At 37.8% G+C, this 23,711-nt stretch overlaps 1 protein-coding gene across 4 annotated transcripts in view; it reads right to left on the bottom strand.

Moving 5' to 3' along the window:
• SLC4A4 (solute carrier family 4 member 4) overlaps positions 1-23,711 on the bottom strand; it is a gene marked incomplete at both ends in the record, with an annotated part of 298,688 nt that overhangs the window by 79,543 nt on the left and 195,434 nt on the right. For all 4 annotated transcript variants that reach the window (XM_079717224.1, XM_079717222.1, XM_079717223.1 and 1 more), the window contains 2 exons: positions 2,782-2,915; positions 22,217-22,391. In XM_079717224.1, the coding sequence (XP_079573350.1) occupies positions 2,782-2,915; positions 22,217-22,391 (309 nt within the window). The remainder of the gene's footprint in view (positions 1-2,781; positions 2,916-22,216; positions 22,392-23,711) is intronic.

Genomic DNA, 23,711 nt, shown 5'->3' on the forward strand with positions numbered 1-23,711 from the left:
AGTAAACTGTTCATAGAATATAAGAAAGAAATTATTAAATGACCAAATGACAATTATACAGGCTAAAATCCAACTTTAATTATGAAGTTTCTAAGTGGCTTAGAACACTGTTAAAACTTCCTTCAGATCATTCCTGAAGAAAAGGAAAAGGAATCTAATTCTCTATTATTGGGATAAACGTGTAAAAATTGTGCAAAAGGGACTGCAGAACTGGGGAAACAAAACTACATGTTCTCTGCAAAGCTGTGAGCTACTCCTTCATTCTGTTACTAATTTTAAAAGGTGACAGCATATCATTCATATGCCTTTATGATTCCCCAGTTTATAGGGCAAATATTAAAACCTTATTCCAAGTCAGAGATAAATCTGTGGATTATGTGGACTTACTGTTTGAGTCCACTGAACTCAAAACAAGGATTTACCTATTTCTCAAAAAAAAAAAAGGTAAAATATGATGGGGGAAATCAGGGCAAAACATAGTAAAACAGTTTCTTTACTGAACGACTTCTCAGATCCCTTACTACGCTAAAGTGTAAAGTGAATGACCGGGAGGGGGATATAATGTAATGTACAGCACTTCCCAGACTAATCGGGATCACAGAAGTTTCTTTTTCATGGGGCATTTAATGAAACTAGTAAATGATGAAACACACTTTGGGAAACAGTGATCTACACAAATACTCTGTATCTGTACAAAATATTAGCATTGCTATAATGATATGTAAGCAAATGATATAGTATTGTGAATTAAAGAATAAGGTTTGACACGTAAGTGTCACATGTTACCCAGTGATGGATTTAAAACACAGTTTCTCAAATGTTTCTTGTTGCTTTACAACCATTTGAAAATAAATCACTTGAAACTATGTTTAAGTTTCCAATTATGATGAAACAGAAGGGAAAGTGAGAAAGGAACTTGCTTAGTGAAAGGAAATAATCTCTATCTTACAATTATCTAAAGCAAATCAGGATGCAAACATTTTCTTTAGATTAAGGCTCTGATCACATTGCATCCAATAAATCTTTCTGCAAAGGTTGCACATGTTTGTTCCTGTTTATAGTACATGCCTGTTTAATCTTTCCACAAAGGCTTTCTTGTCTCCCACAATATTTTCTTAAACATATATAAACTGTCTGACTCTTTCTATAAACTGACATGAGCAGAATTCTTTCCAATGGTCTTCTGAGAATTATGATGGAGTGATTTGTAGTAATGATCTACAGAAAACATAACACTATTTAAAATTTGGGACTTTAAATTCTTGGAAGATCCTTGCTTTTCTTTTCAACCCAGTTCTCAAAACACTCATTTCAAATTCTCATTCTCTCCTCTCTCTTGTGATCTTTTTTGATGGCACACACAGTTTCAAAGGCCATTATATGAGTCTTTATGTCCATGAGGCATTAAGTAGGTAATGACATTTCTAATATTAAAATCCTAGAAATGTATAACAATAGAAGTATATTTAAATTCCAACAAGGAATGTTAGCAAGTCGTATGAAATTCTGCAGTCTGTCTGGGTATTGAAATCTGCCAGTAAAGGCAATTCTCTCTCAGACATATTAAGTTCATTAGAAAGAGGCCAGAATTCCCAATCTGATTTTGAAACTATTTGTGTGCTATTGTGGTCACTTGGATAATTTGCTTAACTCAATTTTCCCCTTCTTAAAATGATCCATCAATTTCTAAAAGAAAATACTGGTATCACAACTGTCATGCCCAGTAGTAACGTCTAGTGATTCCATAAAAGGCTTTCGGACTCTGGAGTCCGAAAGCAGGAATTCAATCCCAGCCCTGCCAACGACTGGTGATGCAACCTTCAGCAGTTTGCTTATCCACTCTATGCCTGCTTTCTCATCTATAAAACAGGAGACAGTCCCTACCTCATAGGACTGCTACCTCATAGGACTGCTACAAGAAATAAATGAGGGAGTGCCTGTAATGTGCTTAGGACAATACTTGGTACATGGTCAGCACTCAATAAGTGTTAGTTGTTACTCATTTGAGTCTAGAAATGTATCTTTAGTTAAGAACGCTGGAATGGGGGTTAGGAGCAGTGGACCACAGGAACACCCAGTCTCTTTCACAGACGAGCCACGTGACCTTGAACAAGCCACTTCATTTCTCTAGTGTGTCAGTCGGGATCATGGCAGGAAACAGAAGGCAATCTCCCATGGGATTCTGAGAAAAACTTAACACATGGACTATTTACAGAGGTATGAATAACAAAAAAATGGCAAGTACTCAGGGACTAGCAATATCAGGAAGCCATTTCTACTCCCTGGCTTGAAAAGGCCAAGGAAGTAAGAGTCACCAGAGCCTGGTGAGGGCCAGAGGCAGGGGGGAGGAGCCACCTGACAGGGGCTACACTCAGAGGACAAAGGCACACTGCCAGACTGCCTGGTGAAGCAGAGGCAGTGAGGTGGGAAGCAGACACACCCTGACCTCTCTGCCTGCCTGTGTTCCTGGGGCTCTGCAGGAAGCCAGAGGGCAAAGGAGCCTGAGTGCTGCAGTCCACAGCGGCCAGCTTCCAGAGGCACAAAGCAGGACAACAAGGCAGAGAATCATGGGGGAGGGCAAGAGGTAACAGAACATAGCGGCCTCAGCTGAAGCAAATGTAAACACGTGCTGGAGGACTTAATCTCTAAGGGCCTTTCAACCTCCAAATCTTAAAATTCTCGTATTCTGCTATACCTAATTACTACTCTGTGCTCTATCTAGACTACGAATGATCCACAATTAAACAATTCTAATTTATAGTTAGATATGTATATACATACTTGCTGAAATTAAATAGAAGCCTCTCAAAAACTAGAACAGGTCCTGTGCTGCTCAAAATAGTGAGTGGTTGACCAGCGAAGAGGCAAAAGACGGCTCCAGAGACAGCGGTGCCCAGGAAACTCTCCAACACTCCCTAATAGAAAGAAAATATAGGTGTTAAAAGAAACTTGTCTTTTTTTCTTTTCATGTGTGATGTCACTAGGGGAATGAAGCCACGTGAATATGCTATTAAGATGGCTATCGTAAACATATCAACTATAAAGAATAAAGATTCTTACCAATATGAATATTACCTTTTATTTCACCATACATGCAATTTAGTCATTCCTGCCTACTCCAAGGGCTGAACTGCTCCAAAGACTATAATGACTGTAATGACTAGTGGTTGATTTCAGAAGGCAAAGGGTGACTCTGATCTACTTTTAAAAATATTAATTGAAGCTTCTGTACATAAAATCGCATTATAAAATCCCACCATGTGCGAAGAAGTGATTTAGTACTTTTGGTGGCATTTTTCTCTCTGTGGTTACTTTCAGTGTTTGTTTTAACCAGATTTCACCTTGCACATAGCAGATACTTATAAGTAGCTACACTTTATGCATAAAAGCTATTTTCTACAGAGAAAAGCTTTTTAAGTGAAGAGGGAGCAAAGAGGAGACAAAAAAATGATTTGCCCTCTATCTTGCAATCTCTAAGACACCAATTCCAAACAAAATTTCTTAGTACATATTCAGCGTCCAATGTAAACTTATACAAGAGCTTCAAGAGCTACTCTAGAGGAAATAAATGCACAGGGACACGAACAACTAAACCTTTGTGGCCACATGTCCCTGAAGGTGTATCTCTGAGAAACAACCTATTATTTCTCGTTAGCATAACAAGAACAAAGAATTTATACATGTATATATATATATATATGTATGTATATATATATGTATATACACACATATATACATATATAAAATATCATATCATATACACAAAAGTATGATAAAGAAATTGGTTTTTTAAAATCAACTTACAGAACTAAACTAAGTGCTATCCCCACTCAAAAGCCATCCTAGGAGAATCTTACTATAATGATTACTTGAATTTTTGTTTTTTAGGCTAACAAGAACCCTTCATTCAAAGATCAAACATCAAGGGGAAGAAATACATTCTGTAACACACGCACATCCCCACCCCATGCCCCGCAAAAAAAGCATAAGCAATAGGATACACATTTTCCAAAAATTACTAACAAAGAAGTTAAATCTTTTCACCTTGAAGATATTGCATACACTAAAATAATGCATCACTAAAGACAGAACAAATTAAAGAAAAATGTCAAAATATTGAAATATTTTTTACATGGCTTCAAAGCCAGCAATATTTTCTTTAGAATGACATTAGCAATAGTATATCCTCCTCTTTTAAGGGTAAGATTCAATTGGGAAAACAGGGAAAAATCCTTCAGCACAGCATTATGTAATAATGGGGTTGGGGTGGGGATGGCGCAAAAAAGCAAGAATTGACAAGTAATAAGACTGGCTCCTCACACAGTGAGCAGACACTTTCTAAACAACTCAGTACAACTACTTCCATCCTGAATGTCTAGGTCTGAAGTCTGGCAGGTGAGTCTCGTAAGTGGACTCCATTTATATACTTGTGAACTCCACTGCATGTTTGAATGGTGCCATCTTGTTATTTTATAGCCATTCCACACATAATCACTGTGTCCAGCTCATTCTTCCTCAGGGAGGCAGCAAGCAGAATAACAAGCAAGGCTAACAGAAACAGGCTGCCTTTATGTAGAGAGAGAGAAAGAGGCTCCCCTGTGCCCCCAAAATAGTATTAGTCTTGATCTCTTATCCGTGAAGATACTGAGCTTCAGGGGGGTTAAATGATATGAACAAATCCACGCTCACTGTGGCACAAGTCTTTGGAGTATGGTTACCTGCCCAACTACTATCACACACTTGGCAAAGAGAAAAGGTATACCTTCGGCTGGGATTTTCTTAGACTTGAAGTTTTTTACCTCCTGTGCAGTGACATTGGGCTTTTTATGTCTTTATCATTTATCTTTCTTTTTCATGACTTATTTTAGTGTGTGTGACATGAAAGGGTAGGGACTGGAAGGCTCCATGTGGCAGGAGAAGCCACACTCTAGGGACATGTGATAGGCAAAGTTTCACCGCATCATTCTCTATCAAGCATGGAGGAGTGACTATTTCTCATCACTACTGCAGGATCAAATTACAGCACAGCCTGAGTGTAAGAGAGAACACGAATGAAGAAAGGAGGAATGCAAGGTTAAGAATTCTCTACTTGGACTGACATGAGGGGCCAGGGCAGGGTCTCTGGTGTCATCCATGCTTCTCTCCCTCCCACCATGCTATGTACTATCCCACCACATGCTCTGCAAGCACCCAGGAAACACTAAAGGAATCCAAGAAGACGCCCAAATCACACCCTACATCCTGCTTATCAAAGGCTAACAGCCATCACTGATCATTCAGTAAAGGTAACAACTCATCTCTTCCAGAAAACGGCTTTGATTTGTGGAAGTCATGTGACTGTTAAAAAAGTAGAGTACTTTTATTTTAGTACTTGCTCCTTTGGTAAGTGCTACAGTTTCCATTCTGTTACGGACAATTTTAAAACAGAGACAGGTGATTTATTATACACATTGCACTGGAAACTTGCTTAAACTCAGAGATGTTTCCAGTGTTTCTGAGAAAAGAACTATTTTCACCACATTTTGACATTACAGAAATTAAAAAAAATAATCTTGACAGTACAGAAATTAAAAAAAATAATCTCATGAAATGAATAACTTTAACTGTAACTAGAATTTAAAGCAATTTATAAAGTGAACTATCAAAAACCCCTCTTCTGATTTATTATAGTCAGTGTTCACTAATACAAAAAAGGAAATAATGTGTGGATGTGCGTATTTTTTTTTTTTTTTTTTTTTTTTGCGGTAGGCGGGCCTCTCACTGTTGTGGCCTCTCCCCTTGCGGAGCACAGGCTCCGGAGCACAGGCTCAGTGGCCATGGCTCACGGGCCCAGCCGCTCCGCGGCACGTGGGATCTTCCCAGACCGGGGCACGAACCCGTGTCCCCTGCATCGGCAGGCGGACTCTCAACCACTGCGCCACCAGGGAAGCCCAGATGTGCGTATTTTTAATAGCTATAGCTCATAAAGACACTTCTCCACCTGATTTCCTACAGAGGAACAAACTCCCTAGCAATTCATGAGAATGTAGATGGCTGAGCTCTGAGGGGTGGCAGAATCAGGTGCCACAAAGCACTCCAGCTCCATTTTGATTTGGCTTTTATTTTATTCCATTTCCAATTAGGTGATGTCCCCTGTGGAACAGAAGAAAGAGCTAACAACTGGCCCTCAGGAAACCCAGAGTCTAGACTCTGTTCTGTCACCAAAGAGCTGCAATGGACTGTGGAGTCAGACCAAGCTGATATCTAGACTCTATCGTTTACTCCATCGATGACTTAAGCAAGTTACTTAACCTCTCCATGCCTCATACCATCCGTGTGAAAATTAGATTAGATAATGCATGTCAAGTGCTTAGCACAGTCATTGATAGATATGTTTTTGATGAACAGTAATATATACATAATCTATTCAGATATGAGATGAGGAGGCTGAACTAGGTCTCTTCCAAGGTCTCTTCCAGGTGTTTCAGCACAAAGAGCAGGTCTTGGAGTCAGGGATATCTGAGTTTAAATCTCAGCTCCACCAGTTAGCAACCTCTCTAAATCCTAACTCTCTTCTCTATAAAATCAATGGCTAAGGATAATTATTTGGACTGAATATGACCACACTATAGAAAGACCTAAGAGTAAAGTAGAGATGCAATAAGATGCTGGTTCCCTTTTCTTCCTGCTTCTCATCTCCTTCTTCCCAGTCTGCCTCTATTACTTCTCTGTCCTTCAAAGGAGGAAGGAGATGGAGAGTGACAGTCAAAAGGAGTGATATGAGAAGATGAAGATCAGTCCTCAGAGGAAAAGGGGGAGAAAAGCCTCTTTATAGATTCAGAGTGTTTCGCAGAGCAAAACTCCAACTCAACAGAAGCCTTAGAGGGCGACGGCTACAGCCATTGATTTTGTTGCTTCTTTTCATTCCTTGTGCTACTAAACACACAGAATCAACTACAATGAAACAAAACAGTTTTACTTTACAGCAGTGAAGTCAAAACCCACAACTAAAACAATTAATGAAAATTTTTCTGCTCAAGTAAGGGTATGACGTTAAACCAAAGATGGTACTTGTCTTACAAAAGAGCCAAGAAAATCAATCCAAGTCTCATAATAGAAAAATCAAGCATAAAAGAAATCTGACCATAGGAGCAAGATTCTTTAGGAAAAAAAAAAATCCAACCATGATTGGTAACACCAGCATTTTGTCTTTCAGCTACTTGTGACAAGGTCTGCCAGGGCCATCATGCCTGTCATGGCTAACACAAAGCAAACACATTCAAAATGATAAAGCATTAAAAATTTATGCTGTCGGGCCTCCCTGGTGGCGCAGTGGTTGAGAGTCCGCCTGCCGATGCAGGGGATACGGGTTCGTGCCCCGGTCTGGGAGGATCCCATATGCCGCGGAGCGGCTGGGCCCGTGAGCCATGGCTGCTGAGCCTGCGCATCCGGAGCCTGTGCTCCGCAACGGGAGAGGCCACAACAGTGAGAGGCCCGCATACCACAAAAAAAAAAAAAAAAAAAAAAAAAAAAATTTATGCTGTCTACTTTGACTTTATTGTAATTTAGTATCTTTGCTATCTTCATATAACACTAAAGAATGATCTTTGTTGTTTTATGTCCTTCTTATTAAGAAATGTATTACCTGGATTAATAATTAATCCAAATGCAAAACTGCCTTAAAAAACAAAAGATTTTCTATTTCTTTGACAATTTTCAACCAAGTAAAACTTGAGAAAAAAAATATTTTGGTGGCAATAAATGCTAAAATATTCACCAACACTATTGCTATATTTCAAGTCTTTTTAAAAAAATTGTCTTCTAACCATAAAAAGAAATTTTGGCATGTGTTGGTTGTAATCTATTCAAACTGTGTAGAATGTTGATTAATTAAACTTCTCTAGATGAGTTTTTGAATCTGAAATTTAGCCAAGAAAAATGATGCAGCCTAATGCCATTTAAACATGGCCATTGGAAATAAGCAGACAAGTCTGAATTACCTGTAGGAGTTTTGATGTCAGATCCCCGACATAAAGCCACATGATCAAAAATAAGTGGAGAGATGATGCAAGTATCTAAATTAAATTTGAGTCACAGGAGAATTATCTGGGAAGGTTTTTTTTTTGCTTTGTTTTTTGGGGTTTTAAAAAAAAAACAAACAAAACATTCTTTATCTCCACTTTGAACAATTAAATCAGGACCTCCGAAGATCAGGCCTGGGGAATCCATAGTTTTTCAAAGTTCCCCAGGTGATTCTCATATGGTCCAAATCTAAGGTGCAGCCATTCAAGCGACCTCCCTTCCTCTATCAAAATAAGAACCACCTGCTAGTATGGTTAATGATCAGTGGTTACACAGACCATTCATCTACACTAGGGAAGAAGACTGGATATACAACCCTCATTTTTTTCTTTACCTGTGTAGCTACAGACTATAAATCAATGATTTCTGTCCTGACAGATCACAGCTGCCAAGTCCTTAGTGTGCCATCTACTCTGCCTGAAAGTGCTTTGTTGTCATAAACAGGATTTCTGTTTACACTGCCCAGCAGGAACAGAAAAAAGAGGGAAGACTTGAAAGACGAATTCTCTCTCTGCTTGAAGAAAAGTATGAGCCAAAATCTTTACCAAAGAGCTTCAATTCCAAGTCCAATAAAATGGATGAGCAAGTAAGGGAGGCTTTACAATACTGTTTTGTTTGAAGAGCTGTGAGTATGTATCTAGATCATCTGAAGTGTCCAAACATCAAATACCAGTATAACCTTACACAAAAATCAATTCCAGATGGATAAAAAATGTAAATGAAAACATAAAAGAACTAAGATATGTGGGCAAATATTTTTCTAATCTTGGGGTGGGGAAACCTCTCTAAATACATCACGAATATAAGAAACTATAAAAGACTGAAGATTTTGACTACAGAAGAATTGAAATCTTCACAGCAAAAGAAATCATAAATAAGGTTAAAAGATACGGCAGACCTGGGGGAAAATATATCTGCGATATTTCTGACAAGCAAAGGGAAAATATCCTTATTATACAAAGAGTTCTTATAAGTCATTGAGAAAAAAAAAAAGAATGCCCAAAAGGAAACTATTCCAAGAGTACAAATATAAAGGTGCATGGGTAAGCGACAAAGCATGTAAGGATATTAACTCTCACTAAAAATCAAGAAATTTAAATTGAATACGAATGAGCCATCATGTTTTCAAGCCACAGAATGACAAAAATGAGAATATGAGACAAATCCTGTTCTTGCAAGAGTGTGAGCAAGCCAGCACTCTTGTCCATTACTGGGAGAAGTATAAATTGGTATAACCTTTGTGGAGTGTAATCTGAAATAAATAACAAAAATAAAATAGGTATATCCTGCAATCACATGCTGCTAGGAATTTACTCTAAGGAGGTAATTAAGAGGAATGAAAATGTGGTTAAGCATCAAGTTTGTTTACAAATGAAAAAACTGAAAAAAACTGAAAGTCTACTAATAGAGAATTTATTAAGTAGATTATAGCACATACATCATGTGTATAAATAGATGCAGCAGTTAAAAATGATGTTCAAGATTGTATTGAAGTGGAAAGACTTCCATGAAATGCTAGTGATGTATATGATCACATATGATCTCATTTACATAAAATCCTATACACTGATCTGTTTACACATGCATTGCAAGACATACGGAAAGATATTCATGAAAAGGTTAATAATGGTTATTTCTGGGTGATGGATTTAAGAGCAAAATTATCTTCTATGCAGTGTTTCTGTATTGTTTGAATTTTCCACAATGCATAATTACATCTTATTAAAAATAAAACTACTTCAAAATAATTTCAAGCTCAACACAAAATAATTTTAGAATTTAGCATCATTTGGGATCTCCACTGCTGCCCAAATGACTATCATTTTCTGATCACCAAGAAAATAGAGTTGACAAAGGTCTTAATTAAAAAAACAACCAAAAAGGTTTCTGGCAAATGAAATTTGGTAAAAAAAAAAAAAAATTACTTAACTTCAATCAAACAGGTTTAATTCAAAACTTGTAAATAAAATGAAGTAAATTATCTAAAGTTCCTTCCAGGGAAAAGGATGGCCAATATCCCTTGGAGGCAAGTAAGCAATGTAGCACCCTTTGCTTTGTCACTGAATACACATTTATTTTTTCTTACCAAAGCAACCTAATTGGTTCATTCCGACAGACTATCCCTACCTCACTTTTTGAAACTAGAACATGTTTCTGGTACAGATTAACATGTCACCTTCTATTTCCACTTCAAGGAAGAAATGCACTTTGGTGCCAAAGTGCAATATTCGGGTAAGGTGAAATTACTGTACAGTCCCTCATGTAGTAAAGCAATTATCTGCTGCTTTAATCCTGCTGTTACAAAGAAGTGTTTATCTTATCAAGGAATATCATATATAAATAAGAAATGATACATTTCCATCTTGAGTAGATTGATCAAATATTCTCAGCACAGCAGTATGTTAAAATAAAGTCTCAAATTTGGAGATGCCAAATTTATATTTATAAATGTTCCTTATTATGAAACAAGTTCCCTTAAAATGTGCTGTTAGGCTCCATAAATATCACAAAACTCACACAATTCTAAAAACCTTACTGTATTCTTTTACTAAAAGGTTTGTGAAAATAGGATTATATTTACTCCTGAAAAAAATTTAAATGACTTTCTTCACTCAGTCTTCCCTCTAGACTGTTCTCAGTCATTCACAATCAACAATGTCGATTTAAATTAAAGCACTTTTCTGCGTTCCATAAAGCTCAGAAGAACTTTTAAACAACACAAAGACTTGCCATAAAGCATCAAAAAACTGTTCCTTATATCAGTATCTTACCCATAGACTAAGCTATCCATAAATATTTGTTAAATCAACATTTAACAATTTAAAGCATCTAAATGAATAGGACAAGCAAGAGTAGTAGAAATATAACGCAATGAGTTCGCATGCATGGTCACAGAGAGTTTAGTTGTGACAAAGACATGTTTTTAGGATAGTGAAGATAAAAGCCCTTGTTTACTTGACAGTATGGCAAGGGGAACAGAGGATTATTACAGTGGGACATACTGAAAAGGACAGTAAGAGAATTGCACAGTTCTCAGACCTCAGAAAGCCTATGCTCTAGTCCTTTGTCTTTAACTCTAAGAACAGGAAACAGTTACAAGCCAGTGCTAGATCTCAGACAAATATAAGGTCAACTCTTGGCAAAGCAGTTCAGTTACTCCCAGAAGCCCAGGCTAAACTTTAATGGCCCACACTTAACAAGGAATCCATGCATACCCACGCTGGAAGGCTCAGAGTCCTCTCAGAGAAGCGTGATGGCCCAAATGTATGTGGAAAGTTGAAGAATACATACAGTTATATATGTTACCATTATAATTTGATTATATTTGGAGCCACTGTAGCCTCAACTGTTTTATTTTGAACACAGTTCCATGGGAAATGATCCATGTGGCTCCCAAAATCTGCTTCTAAAGAGGTGTGTGTATATGTATATACACAAACACACACATATAATGTGTGATACATATATCATTACATATATATGTATGTAATGATTACATATATATGTATGATTATTAAATATATATCTTTTATTATAATATATAATTAAATATATAATATACAAATATAACTCAGAATTTATGTGTGTATACTAATTACATATATATGCATATATATAATATATATACTTCTGCTCTGAAATGAACACTTAAATGTAAATTCCTATCTCTGAGCAGGCAAGACCTCCTGAACAGAAGTTGGCAGAAGAGTTTGCTTAAACAACACCAGTGCAGTGACTCATTTGTGTTTTCCCAACATGCTTCTACCCAGCACCCATGTCTATTTGTAGCCTCAAAATAAAGGCTATGTGAACCATCTCTGAGCTGCCTGCCTTTAAAAGCAAGGACACTGTTCTCAGTTGACTCATTTGAGCTGCCAGTGCTTTTGAGAATAACCCACTGTCACATTTATGAAGACATGTGATATATAATTTAAGATTATTTCAGGCTGTGCCAATGCTTTTCTGCTTAGTCTTGACCTAATGTTTAGAAAGTCAAATTCACCCCCCTAATTAAGCCCACTACAAACCACTACTGGTATCTCTGGGGGGTAAAAAAAAGATTGCTTTATCAACACTCCAGATTGTAAATACCATCAGAATCAACACTCTAGATTGTAAATACCATCAGAATAGGGATTCTTACCTATTTTGGTCATGTTATCTGTATCCCCAGCACTTAAAATAGTGTCTGGCACATGGTAGACACTCAATAAATATTTGCAAAGGAATGAACCAACCTCTGCCTTAGACCTGTGAAATAATAACCCGGGTCTCAGCACCAAATCCACAAAATATTTTGTTGTCCTGGTGTCCAAGTCAAGAAGACATCTACCACCAGAGCATCAAAACCTCTGTACGTGTTATACAGATGGCCAACAGGTCCATGAAAAGATGTTCAACAACACTAATTACTAGAGAAATGCAAATCAAAACTACAATGGGGTACCAACTCACACTGGTCAGAATGGCCATCATTAAAAAGTCTACAAATAAAAAATGCTGGAGAGGACGTGGAGAAGAGGAAATGCTCCTATACTGTTGGTGGGAATGTAAATTGGTGCAGCCACTATGGAAAACAGTTTGCAAGTCCCTCAAAAAACTAATAATAGAGTTGACATATGATCCAGCAATCCCACTCCTGGGCATATATTCAGAGAAAACTATAATTCAAAAAGATACCTGCACCCCAATGTTCACAGCAGCACTATTTACAATAGCCAAGACATGAAAGCAACCTAAATGTCCATTGACAGATGAATGGATAAAGAAGATGTGGTATATATACACAATAGAATACTACTCAGCCATAAAAAAGAATGAAACAACACCATTTTCAGCAACATGGATGGACCTAGAGATTATCATACAAAGTGAAGTAAGTCAGAAAGAGAAAGACAAATACCATATAATATCACTTATATGTGGAATCTAAAATATGACATGAATGAACTTGTTCACAAAACAGAAACAGACTTGTGGTTACTGAAGGAGGGTAGGGTGGGAGAGGAATAAATTAGGAGTTTGGAACTAGCAGATACAAACCACTTTATATAAAATACACAACAAGGACCTACTGTATAGCACAGGGAACTATATTCAATATCCTATAATAAACCATAATGGAAAAGAATATGAAAATTTTATATACATATATAAAACTGAATCACTGAATCACTTTGCTGTACACCAGAAACTAAAACAACATTGTAAATCAACTATACTTCCATAAAAAAACAAGACAAAAAAAAAAAACACCTCTGTATGTTAAAGTACACCCTTTCAGTTTTGAGATACCCTTCCACATATTAAATTCACCTTATTCCCTGGTCTTCAAAATAGATAAAACCAACAGATATACCAATCTAAGTCATCTACCATTGCAGGAAAACCTAATTTGATGACTATAGGTAAGATTTTTCCATATTTAAATACTAGGATATGTAAAATTACTATGTAACTATTGAGTTAGGTATGTGTGCACACACTAGTCCATTTATATTTATATATATTATTTTAGATCTATAAACTCAGCACTTGGATCTATGAACCCATTTACTAATAGCATTATTCCACTGTAAAGAAACTGATAATAGAGTACTCAGTTCAACAAGTATCTATTAATGGTCATTAATTTTTTATCCCTGTTTATCAATGTTTCTGCCACCCACTGAAAATCAAATTGTAGCATTTCATCAATGAATTTATTAAAGAAAAAAGTCTTCAGAAATGAAAGGAAAATATGTCCATCACTATTTCCATTCAGAGAAACTTTTAAAATAATGAATTCATAGTTTCAGTGAAACTGTCAATGGAGGTTACAAAATCTATTAATAAAATGACCAAACTATGTCTGGCAAATAGTCCTCATAGGTTTGAATTAGATACTTTGAATTAAGTCAACTCCCAGGAGTAACATCCAGCCAATGGTCATTTTAATGGACATCTTGATACACTGAAAGCATTTATATTTCTCCTACAATCTTCAGAACCCAGAAAACAGCTTACTACACCACCAACGCTTTTCCCATAACACCTATCACAGAGGAAAAACCCACAGTAACTATACATGTTACACAACAGAATCCTTTACTTTACAGAACTCACTCATACAGAAATTAATTCACCAGGAGGGATCACCAATAGACTTTAACAGATTTCTTCCTGTCTCAGATGCAGTGTTTTAAAGCTAAGCCTTATGAAATTGAAAAGGAGTTCAATTCAGTTTTAAAAGGTGATAAACTAACACATAAGAAGTGTCATACTGCCTCTGTCTCAATGAGAACATCTTTGAAAAAAAATGTGTTGAAAAACTATCTTCACAAAAAGTCTCTCTATATTCTGAAAGACAGAAGGAGGTTTTGTTCTTGCTGCCCTCTCAAAACCACATCTTTCTTTGATTTTGTTTTTTTTTAAACATCTTTATTGGAGTATAATTGCTTTACAATGGTGTGTTAGTTTCTGCTTTATAACAAAGTCAATCAGTTATACATATACATATGTTCCCATACCTCTTCCCTCTTGCGTCTCCCTCCCTCTCACCCTCCCTATCCCACTCCTTTAGGTGGTCACAAACCACCGAGCTAATCGCCCTGTGCTATGAGGCTGCTTCCCACTAGCTATCTATTTTACATTTGGTAGTGTATATAGGTCCATGTCACTCTCTCACTTTGTCACAGCTTACCCTTCCCCCTCCCCATATCCTCAAGTCCATTCTCTAGAAGGTCTGCATCTTTATTCCTGTCTTATCCCTAGGTTCTTCATGACTTTTTTTCCCTTAGATTCCATAAATATGTGTTAGCATACAGTATTTGTTTTTCTCTTTCTGACTTACTTCAGTCTGTATGACACACTCTAGGTACATCCACCTCACTACAAATAACTCACTTTCGTTTCTTCTTATGGCTGAGTAATATTACATTTTATATATGTGCCACATCTTCTTTATCCATTCATCCAATGATGGACACTTAGGTTGCTTCCATGTCCTGGCTATTGTAAATAGAGCTGCAATGAACACTGTGGTACATGACTCTTTTTGAATTATGGTCTTCTCAGGGTATATGCCCAGTAGTGGGATTGCTGGGTCATATGGTAGTTCTATTTGTAGTTTTTTAAGGAACCTCCATACTGTTCTCCAGAGTGGCTGTATCAATTTACATTCCCACCAACAGTGCAAGAGGGTTCCCTTTTCTCCACACCCTCTCCAGCATTTATAGTTTCTAGATTTTTTGATGATGGCCATTCTGACCGGTGTGAGATAATATCTCATTGTAATTCTGATTTGCCTTTCTCTAATGATTAATGATGTTGAGCATTCTTTCATGTGTTTGTTGGCAGTCTGTATATGCTCTTTGGAGAAATGTCTACTTAGGTCTTCTGCCCATTTTTGGATTGGGTTGTTTGTTTTTTTTGATATTGAGCTGCATGACTGCTTGTAAATTTTGGAGATTAATCCTTTGTCAGTTGCTTCATTTGCAAATATTTTCTCCCTTTCTGAGGGTTGTCTTTTGGTCCTGTTTGTGGTTTCTTTTGCTGTGCAAAAGCTTTTCAGTTTCATTAGGTCCCATTTGTTTATTTTTCTTTTTATTTCCATTTCTCTAGGAGGTGGGTCAAAAAAGATCTTGCTGTGATTTATGTCATAAAGTGTTCTGCCTATGTTTTCTCCTAAGAGCTTGATAGTTTCTGGCCTTACATTTAGGTCTTTAATCAATTTTGAGTTTATTTTTGTGTATGGTGTTAGGGAGTGATCTAATTTCATTCTTTTACATGTAGTTGTCCAGTTTTCTCAGCACCACTTATTGAAGAGGCTGTCTTTTCTCCACTGCATATTCTTACCTCCTTTATCAAAGATAAGGTGACCAAATGTGCATGGGTTTATCTCTGGGCTTTCTATCCTGTTCCACTGATCTATATTTCTGTTTTTCTGCCAGTACATACTGTCTTGATTACTGTAGCTTTGTAGTATAGTCTGAAGTCAGGGAGCCTGATTCCTCCAGCTCCATTTTTCGTTCTCAAGATCACTTTAGCTATTCGGGGGTTTTCTGTGTTTCCATACAAATTGTGAAATTTTTTGTTCTAGTTCTCTGAAAAATGCCAGTGGTGGTTTGATAGGGATTGCATTGAATCTGTAGATTGCTTTGGGTAGTAGAGTCATTTTCACAATGTTGATTCTTCCAACCCAAGAACATGGTATATCTCTCCATCTATTTGTATCATCTTTAATTTCTTTCATAAGTGTCTTATAATTTTCTGCATATAGGTCTTTTGTCTCCTTAGGTAGGTTTATTCCTAGATATTTTATTCTTTTTGTTGCAATGGTAAATGGAAGTATTTTCTTAATTTCACTTTCAGATTTTTCATCATTAGTGTATAGGATTGGCAGAGATTTCTGTGTATTTGTATCCTGCCACTTTACCAAATTCATTGATTAGCTCTAGTAGTTTTCTGGTAGAATCTTTAGGATTCTCTATGTATAGTATCATGTCATCTGCAAACAGTGACAGCTTTACTTCTTCTTTTCCAATTTGTATTCCTTTTATTTCTTTTTCTTCTCTGATTGCTGCGGCTAAAACTTCCAAAACTATGTTGAATAACAGTGGTGAGAGTGGGCAACCTTGTCTTGCTCCTGATCTTAGTGAAAATGGTTTCAGTTTTTCACCATTGAGGATGATGGTGGCTGTGGGTTTGTCATATATGGCCTTTATTATGTTGAATAAAGTTCCCTCTATGCCTACTTTCTGCAGGGTTTTTATCATAAATGGGTGTTGAATTTTGTCAAATGCTTTCTCTGCATCTATTGAGATGATCATATGGTTTTTCTTCTTCAATTTGTTAATATGGTGTATCACGTTAACTGACTTGCATATACTGAAGAATCCTTGCATTCCTGGAATAAACCCCACTTGATCATGGTGTATGATCCTTTTAATGTGCTGTTGGATTCTGTTTGCTAGTATTTTGTTGAGGATTTTTGCATCTATGTTCATCAGTGATATTGGCCTGTAGTTTTCTTTCTTTGTGACATCTTTGTCTGGTTTTGGTATCAGGGTGATGGTGTCCTCGTAGAATGAGTTTGGGAGTGTTCCTCTCTCCGCTATATTTTGGAAGAGTTTGAGAAGGATAGGTGTTAGCTCTTCTTTAATGGTTGATAGAATTCGCCTGTGAAGCCATCTGGTCCTGGGCTTTTGTTTGTTGGAAGATTTTTTTATCACAGTTTCAATTTCAGTGTCTGTGATTGGTCTGTTCATATTTTCTATTTCTTCCTGGTTCAGTCTGGGAAGGTTGTGCTTTTCTAAGAATTTGTCCATTTCCTCCAGGTTGTCCATTTTATTGGCATAGAGTTGCTTGTAGTAATCTCATGATCTTTTGTATTTCTGCAGTGTCAGTTGTTACTTCTCCTTTTTCATTTCTAATTCTATTGATTTGAGTCTTCTCCCTTTTTTTCTTCATGAGTCTGGCTAATGGTTTATCAATTTTGTTTATCTTCTCAAAGAGCCAGCTTTTAGTTTTATTGATCTTTGCTATCGTTTCCTTAATTTCTTTTTCATTTATTTCTGATCTGATTTTTATGATTTCTTTCCTTCTGCTAACTTTGGGGTTTTTTTATTCTTTCTCTAATTGCTTTAGGTGTAAGGTTAGGTTGTTTACTTGAGATTTTCCTGTTTCTTAAGGTAGGATTGTATTGCTATAAACTTCCCTCTTAGAACTGCTTTTGCTGCATCCCATAGGTTTTGTGTCGTCTTGTCTCCATTGTCATTTGTTTCTAGGTATTTTTTTATTTCCTCTTTCATTTCTTCAGTGATCACTTGGTTATTAAGTAGTGTATTGTTTAGCCTCCATGTGTTTGTATTTTTTACAGATCTTTTCCTGTAATTGATATCTAGTCTCATAGCGTTGTGGTCAGAAAAGATACTTGATACGATTTCAATTTTCTTAAATTTACCAAGGCTTGATTTGTGACCCAAGATATGATCTATCCTGGAGAATGTTCCATGAGCACTTGAGAAAAATGTGTATTCTGTTGTTTTTGGATGAAATGTCCTATAACTATCAATTAAGTCCATCTTGTTTAATGTATCATTTAAAGCTTGTGTTTCCTTATTTATTTTCATTTTGGATGATCTGTCCATTGGTGAAAGTGGGGTGTTAAAGTTCCCTACTATGACTGTGTTACTGTCAATTTCCCCTTTTATGGCTGCTAGTATTTGCCTTATGTATTGAGGTGCTCCTATGCTGGGTGTATAAATATTTACAATTGTTATATCTTCTTCTTGGATCGATCCCTTGATCATTATGTAGTGTCCTTCCTTGTCTCTTGTAATAGTCTTTATTTTAAAGTCTATTTTGTCTGATATGAGAATTGCTACTCCAGCTTTCTTTTGATTTCCATTTGCATGGGATATCTTTTCCATCCCCTGAGTTTTAGTCTGTATGCATCCCTAGGTCTGAAGTGGGCCTCTTGTAGACAGCATATATAAGGGTCTTGTTTTTGTATCCATTCAGCCAGTCTGTGTCTTTTGGTAGGAGCATTTAATCCATTTACATTTAAGGTAATTACCAATATGTATGTTCCTATTCCCATTTTCTTAACTGTTTTGGGTTTGTTATTGTAGGCCTTTCCCTTCTCTTGTGCTTCTGTCCTAGAGAAGTTCCTTTAGCATTTGTTGTAAAGCTGGTTTGGTGGTGCTGAACTCTCTCAGCTTTTGCTTGTCTGTAAAGGTTTTAATTTCTCCATCAAATCTGAATGAGATCCATGCTGGGTAGAGTAATCTTGGTTGCAGGTTTTTCTCCTTCATCACTTTAAATATGTCCTGCCTTGGGGCTTCCCTGGTGGCGCAGTGGTTGAGAGTCCGCCTGCCGATGCAGGGGACACGGGTTTGTGCCCCGGTCCGGGAGGATCCCACGTGCCGCGGAGCGGCTAGGCCCGTGAGCCATGGCCGCTGAGCCTGCACGTCCAGAGCCTGTGCTCCACAGTGGGAGAGGCCAAAACAGTGAGAGGCCTGTGTACTGCAAGAAAGAAAAAAAAAAAATGTGTCCTGCCTCTCCCTTCTGGCTTGCAGAGTTTCTGCTGAAAGATCAGCTGTTAACCCTATGGGGAGTCCCTTGTGTGTTATTTGTTGTTTTTCCCTTGCTGCTTTTAATATGTTTTCTTTGTATTTAATTTTTGATACTTTGATTAATATGTGTCTTGGCGTGTTTCTCCTTGGATTTATCCTGTATGGGACTCTCTGTGCTTCCTGGACTTGATTAACTATTTCCTTTCCCATATTAGGGACGTTTTCAACTATAATCTCTGCAAATATTTTCTCAGTCCCTTTCTTTTTCTCTTCTTCTTCTTGGACCCTATAATTCGAATGTTGGTGCGTTTAATGTTGTCCCAGAGGTCTCTGAGACTGTCCTCTGTTCTTTTCATTCTTTTTTCTTTATTCTGCTCTGCAGTAGTTATTTCTACTATTTTATCTTCCATGTCACTTATCTGTTCTTCTGCCTCAGTTATCCTGCTATTGATCCCTTCTAGAGTATTTTTAACTTCATTTACTGTGTTGTTCATTGTTGCTTGTTTCCTCTTTAGTTCTTCTAGGCCCTTGTTAAGTGTTTCTTGCATTTTCTCTATTCTATTTCCAAGATTTTGGATCATCTTTAATATCATTATTCTAAATTCTTCTTCAGGTAGACTGCCTATTTCCTCTTCATTTGTTAGGTCTGGTGGGTGTTTACCTTGCTCCTTCATCTGCTGTGTGTTTTTCTGTCTTCTCATTTTGCTTCTCTTACTGTGTTTGGGGTCTCCTTTTCGCAGGCTGCAGGTTTGTAGTTCCCGTTGTTTTTGGTGTCTGTCCCCAGTGGCTAAGGTTGGTTCAGCGTGTTGTGTAGGCTTCCTGGTGGAGGGGACTAGTGCCTGTGCTCTGGTGGATGAGGCTGGATCTTGTCTTTCTGGTGGGAAGGTCCATGTCTGGTGGTGTGTTTTGGGGTGTCTGTGGCCTTATTATGATTTTAGGCAGCCTCTCTGCTAATGGATGGGGCTGTGTTCCTGTCTTGCTAGCTGTTTTGCATAGGGTGTCCAGCACTGTAGCTTGCTGGTCGTTGAGTGAAGCTCGGTGCTGGTGTTGAGATGGAGATCTCTGGGAGATTTTTGCCATTTGATATTACGTGGAGCTGGGAGGTCTCTTGTGGACCAGTGTCCTGAAGTTGGCTCTCCCACCTCAGAGGCACAGCACTGACTCCTGGCTGGAGGACCAAGAGCCTTTCTTCCACATGGCCAGGTACATGGAGAGTTTCTTGCCTTTTCGGAGGTCTGAGGTCTTCTGCCAGTGTTCAGTGGTGTACTATAGGAGCAGTTCCACGTGTAGATGTATTTCTGATGTATCTGTGGGGAGGAGGGTCTGATTTTCTTTACATGAGGCTGCCTCTATTATCTTCTTCATGCTGGCCTCAAGGTGCTTCCCCAGTGCTTTCTTTTCCACTTGTTCTCTTGAATGATGTGCTTTAGTTATCATTATGCTCTCATTTAGATGAAGAATAGCTGCCCAATTTGAATACAGATCAGATTTTATAAAAAATACCATTACTGACAACACTGTTACAATTTAATTTATTCATTCTTGTCTTATGAATGAGGAAAAAAGGGGGAAACACCCTCTTCATATACTTCATCTCTGTGTCCTACCACGCTTGGTTTTGATTCCCCATGCCTGGGGAATGTGCTTTCTGGCCAGAACAATGTAACCTTTAAAATGTTAATCAGCTGCCAATATTTAAGAATCACCAGATTTCATGTAAGAAATCGAATTTTCAACCTCTCTTTGAAAATCAGAAAATGAAGGAATCCTGAGTGCACATTCACATGGGAACTAGGAAAAGTCATGTGGGGAGCCCTCAGTCCCCAACTACCAGATATCTCAGCCTAGGCACCAGTCATGTGACTAAAGAAGCCCTCAGGCAACTCCAACCTCAGCTGCCATCTCACTCACAAGTCTATGAAGACCAAAGAGAACCACCCAGCTGAGTCCACCAACCACCAAAACAATGAGAGAGAATAATAAAATGGTTGTTTGAAGCCTTGGATTTAAGGGTAACATGCTTTATAGCAATAGATAAAAGCTAAAAGATAAAAGCTCTCTTAACAGACCAATTACAATTGTTTAAAGTAATGTCTCCCTTTTTGCTTGGGTCAACATAGATTTCATAGAGAGTCTCCATCTTAATTTTGTGCTTAAGCAGAAATCTAAAACATGAATGTGCCCAGGGGAGAAAACAGAAGTAGAAGAAAAGCAATCCTTTGGAATCAGCTGTATTTTTTTTTTAAATAAGCTGGTTGGCAGCACTTATGAATGTCACATAGGTTAAACAGTAATAAGTAGTAACATAGAAGGACAGAGTTTGAAAAGGGCTTGAATCTGGTTGTTTTCAGCTTCACTCACTACTCACTCAGCACCTAGCACAATACCTATTTTTCCCTAATGACTGGATCAACTAAGAGTAGTTTTGTACATATTTTTCTGATTATGGGAATTTAAAATAACTTCTCTATAGCTAAAGCTTCAGCTATTATTGATACAAAAGGAGGGTGAATGCCACCTGCAAAGTAACCAACAAATTGTGGTTTATACAAAATAAGTTAAGCTAGAGTCTACACAGCTTAATGAGAGGCAGATTCAGAAACAGGAAAATCAACACCTAGCTTTTATTCCTTAAAGCTGAGCTCTACCGATAGAGATGCAAATCCAATCTTGAGCAAATCACTCAATTGCTTGCTCACATGAAAAAGGAAGCTAACCAGGCATTTCCCAAAACTTGATATATCATCAAGTTTAATAGTATGGTCCACACACTCAAGGTAATAGAATATCTTAACCTTATACCCAGCACAAAACTAAAGCAGCTGATACGCTTTTGCCCAAACAGAATTGTGTATCCTCATTTCCTTCCCTTCTTTTCCCTACTTGTGACTCAAGCCAGATTTCATCAAGCTATTTTTGTAATTACTAAAATGCTGGAAATACAGCAGCAGGCCAGAAGCAAAGTAAAATGCAGCATCTAGCAAAAGAAAGAAAATCATGCTGAGTAACTGAAAGGCCATCTGCTTCTAGCTGAGCTGTAGGGGTGAGGAAGGCAATCTGGGCTGTACTATTTGTGTCTTCCCCCAAACCAAACCCACCTGCATGTTGTCAGTGGCATCCCCAAGCAGTCCTCCAAAAGTGATAGCATTAGTTACTGTTGCCAGATAAATGAAGAGAATTGCTGAAAGAGCCTGAATATTTAAAGCATCATAAAAATCACTGGCAAAAAATGGTGCTTTCCTCTTTATGTCCTTAATTAGTCCACCACAGAACCTGCATAGGGAGAAAGCAAACACGTGACAACATAAAATAAATTACCATCAAATTAACCAAGAGATAACTTAGAGATAACTTAACCACAAAGAATTTGTATTTAAAGTGTTTGAATTAGAAGATACTCTTCAACCACTTAAGATAAAACCAGAAGACTGTGAAGAATAAATCTCTATCTGTCTCTTTTATGGTCACCAAATTAGGCATCACGTTCCCTAAAGACTAGACAGTTGGTCTTTAGACGAGAATAAACTGTGTAGATGAATTAAATTTCTCATTGTCTGAAGAAAAACATCCAAACATGTGAGCAGATCATATAAGGCGCTTTATAATCTTGTCATAGCTTCCTTTCCAGCCTCATTCATTCATTCACTCCACAAATGTTTATTGGGCATCTGTGACATGCCCAGCACTATTCTGGGTGCTGGAAAAACAGCAGTGAACAACACAGGAAAAAAATACCCACCCTCACGGAGTTACTTTCTGCGTGGGGGAAACAAAATAAGTACAATGCATGATGCTAAAACATCAAAGAAAAAATTAAGTGGGAAAGCAGGTTATTAAGTGCTAGAGTGCTATGGCTGAAATTTAGAGTGGCCAGATCAGGCCTCCCAAGCAAGTGTCTTTGGGGTGAGGATTGGAAGGAATTAAGGAAGGAAGCCATGCAGGTGTGTCATGGAAGAGCATCCCAAGCTGAGACCCATCACATTCGTCAGCAAGTCAGCTGACTCATGCATCTGTCAACTCACTCCCCCACCCCACCCCGAACCAAACCTCACTCAGCCTTTCCCATGCTGTGCCTTCTGCCTATGATGCCCTCCCTCAGAGCTCAACAGCCCTCTGAGGTCTTGACCCTCCATTCATAGTTCAGACATTCACTAGGGGCTATCACATTTTCTCAGGATTGCCTGTCTATCTTAGCTGCACTCAGTGCCCTGCTTCAGTTTTCTTGGTATGCACAGGACTGTGAATGGTACCAGCCATGCTGTAGACATGCAACACATTTAGGGAAGGTAAAATATGGAAGAAGGAAATTACAGTCTGATTAAATTAAAAAGTTAAATCCCGAAAATTATATCTGTAAAAAAGGAAAAGGATATTCCTAATGGAAATAGTTTGTAAAGAACTAGTCAGAAAAAAAAAATGGGGGAAAGAGAAGGTTCTACTCCCTATTCTTTTTTTTTTTTTTTTTTTTTTTTTGCGGTACATGGGCCTCTCACTGCTGTGGCCTCTCCCGTTGCAGAGCACAGGCTCCAGACGCGCAGGCTGAGCAGCCATGGCTCATGGGCCCAGCCGCTCCGCAGCATGTGGGATCTTCCC

The sequence above is a fragment of the Hyperoodon ampullatus genome (assembly GCF_949752795.1).
Source record: "Hyperoodon ampullatus genome assembly, chromosome: 1".
NCBI classification, from domain to species: Eukaryota; Metazoa; Chordata; class Mammalia; order Artiodactyla; family Ziphiidae; genus Hyperoodon; species Hyperoodon ampullatus.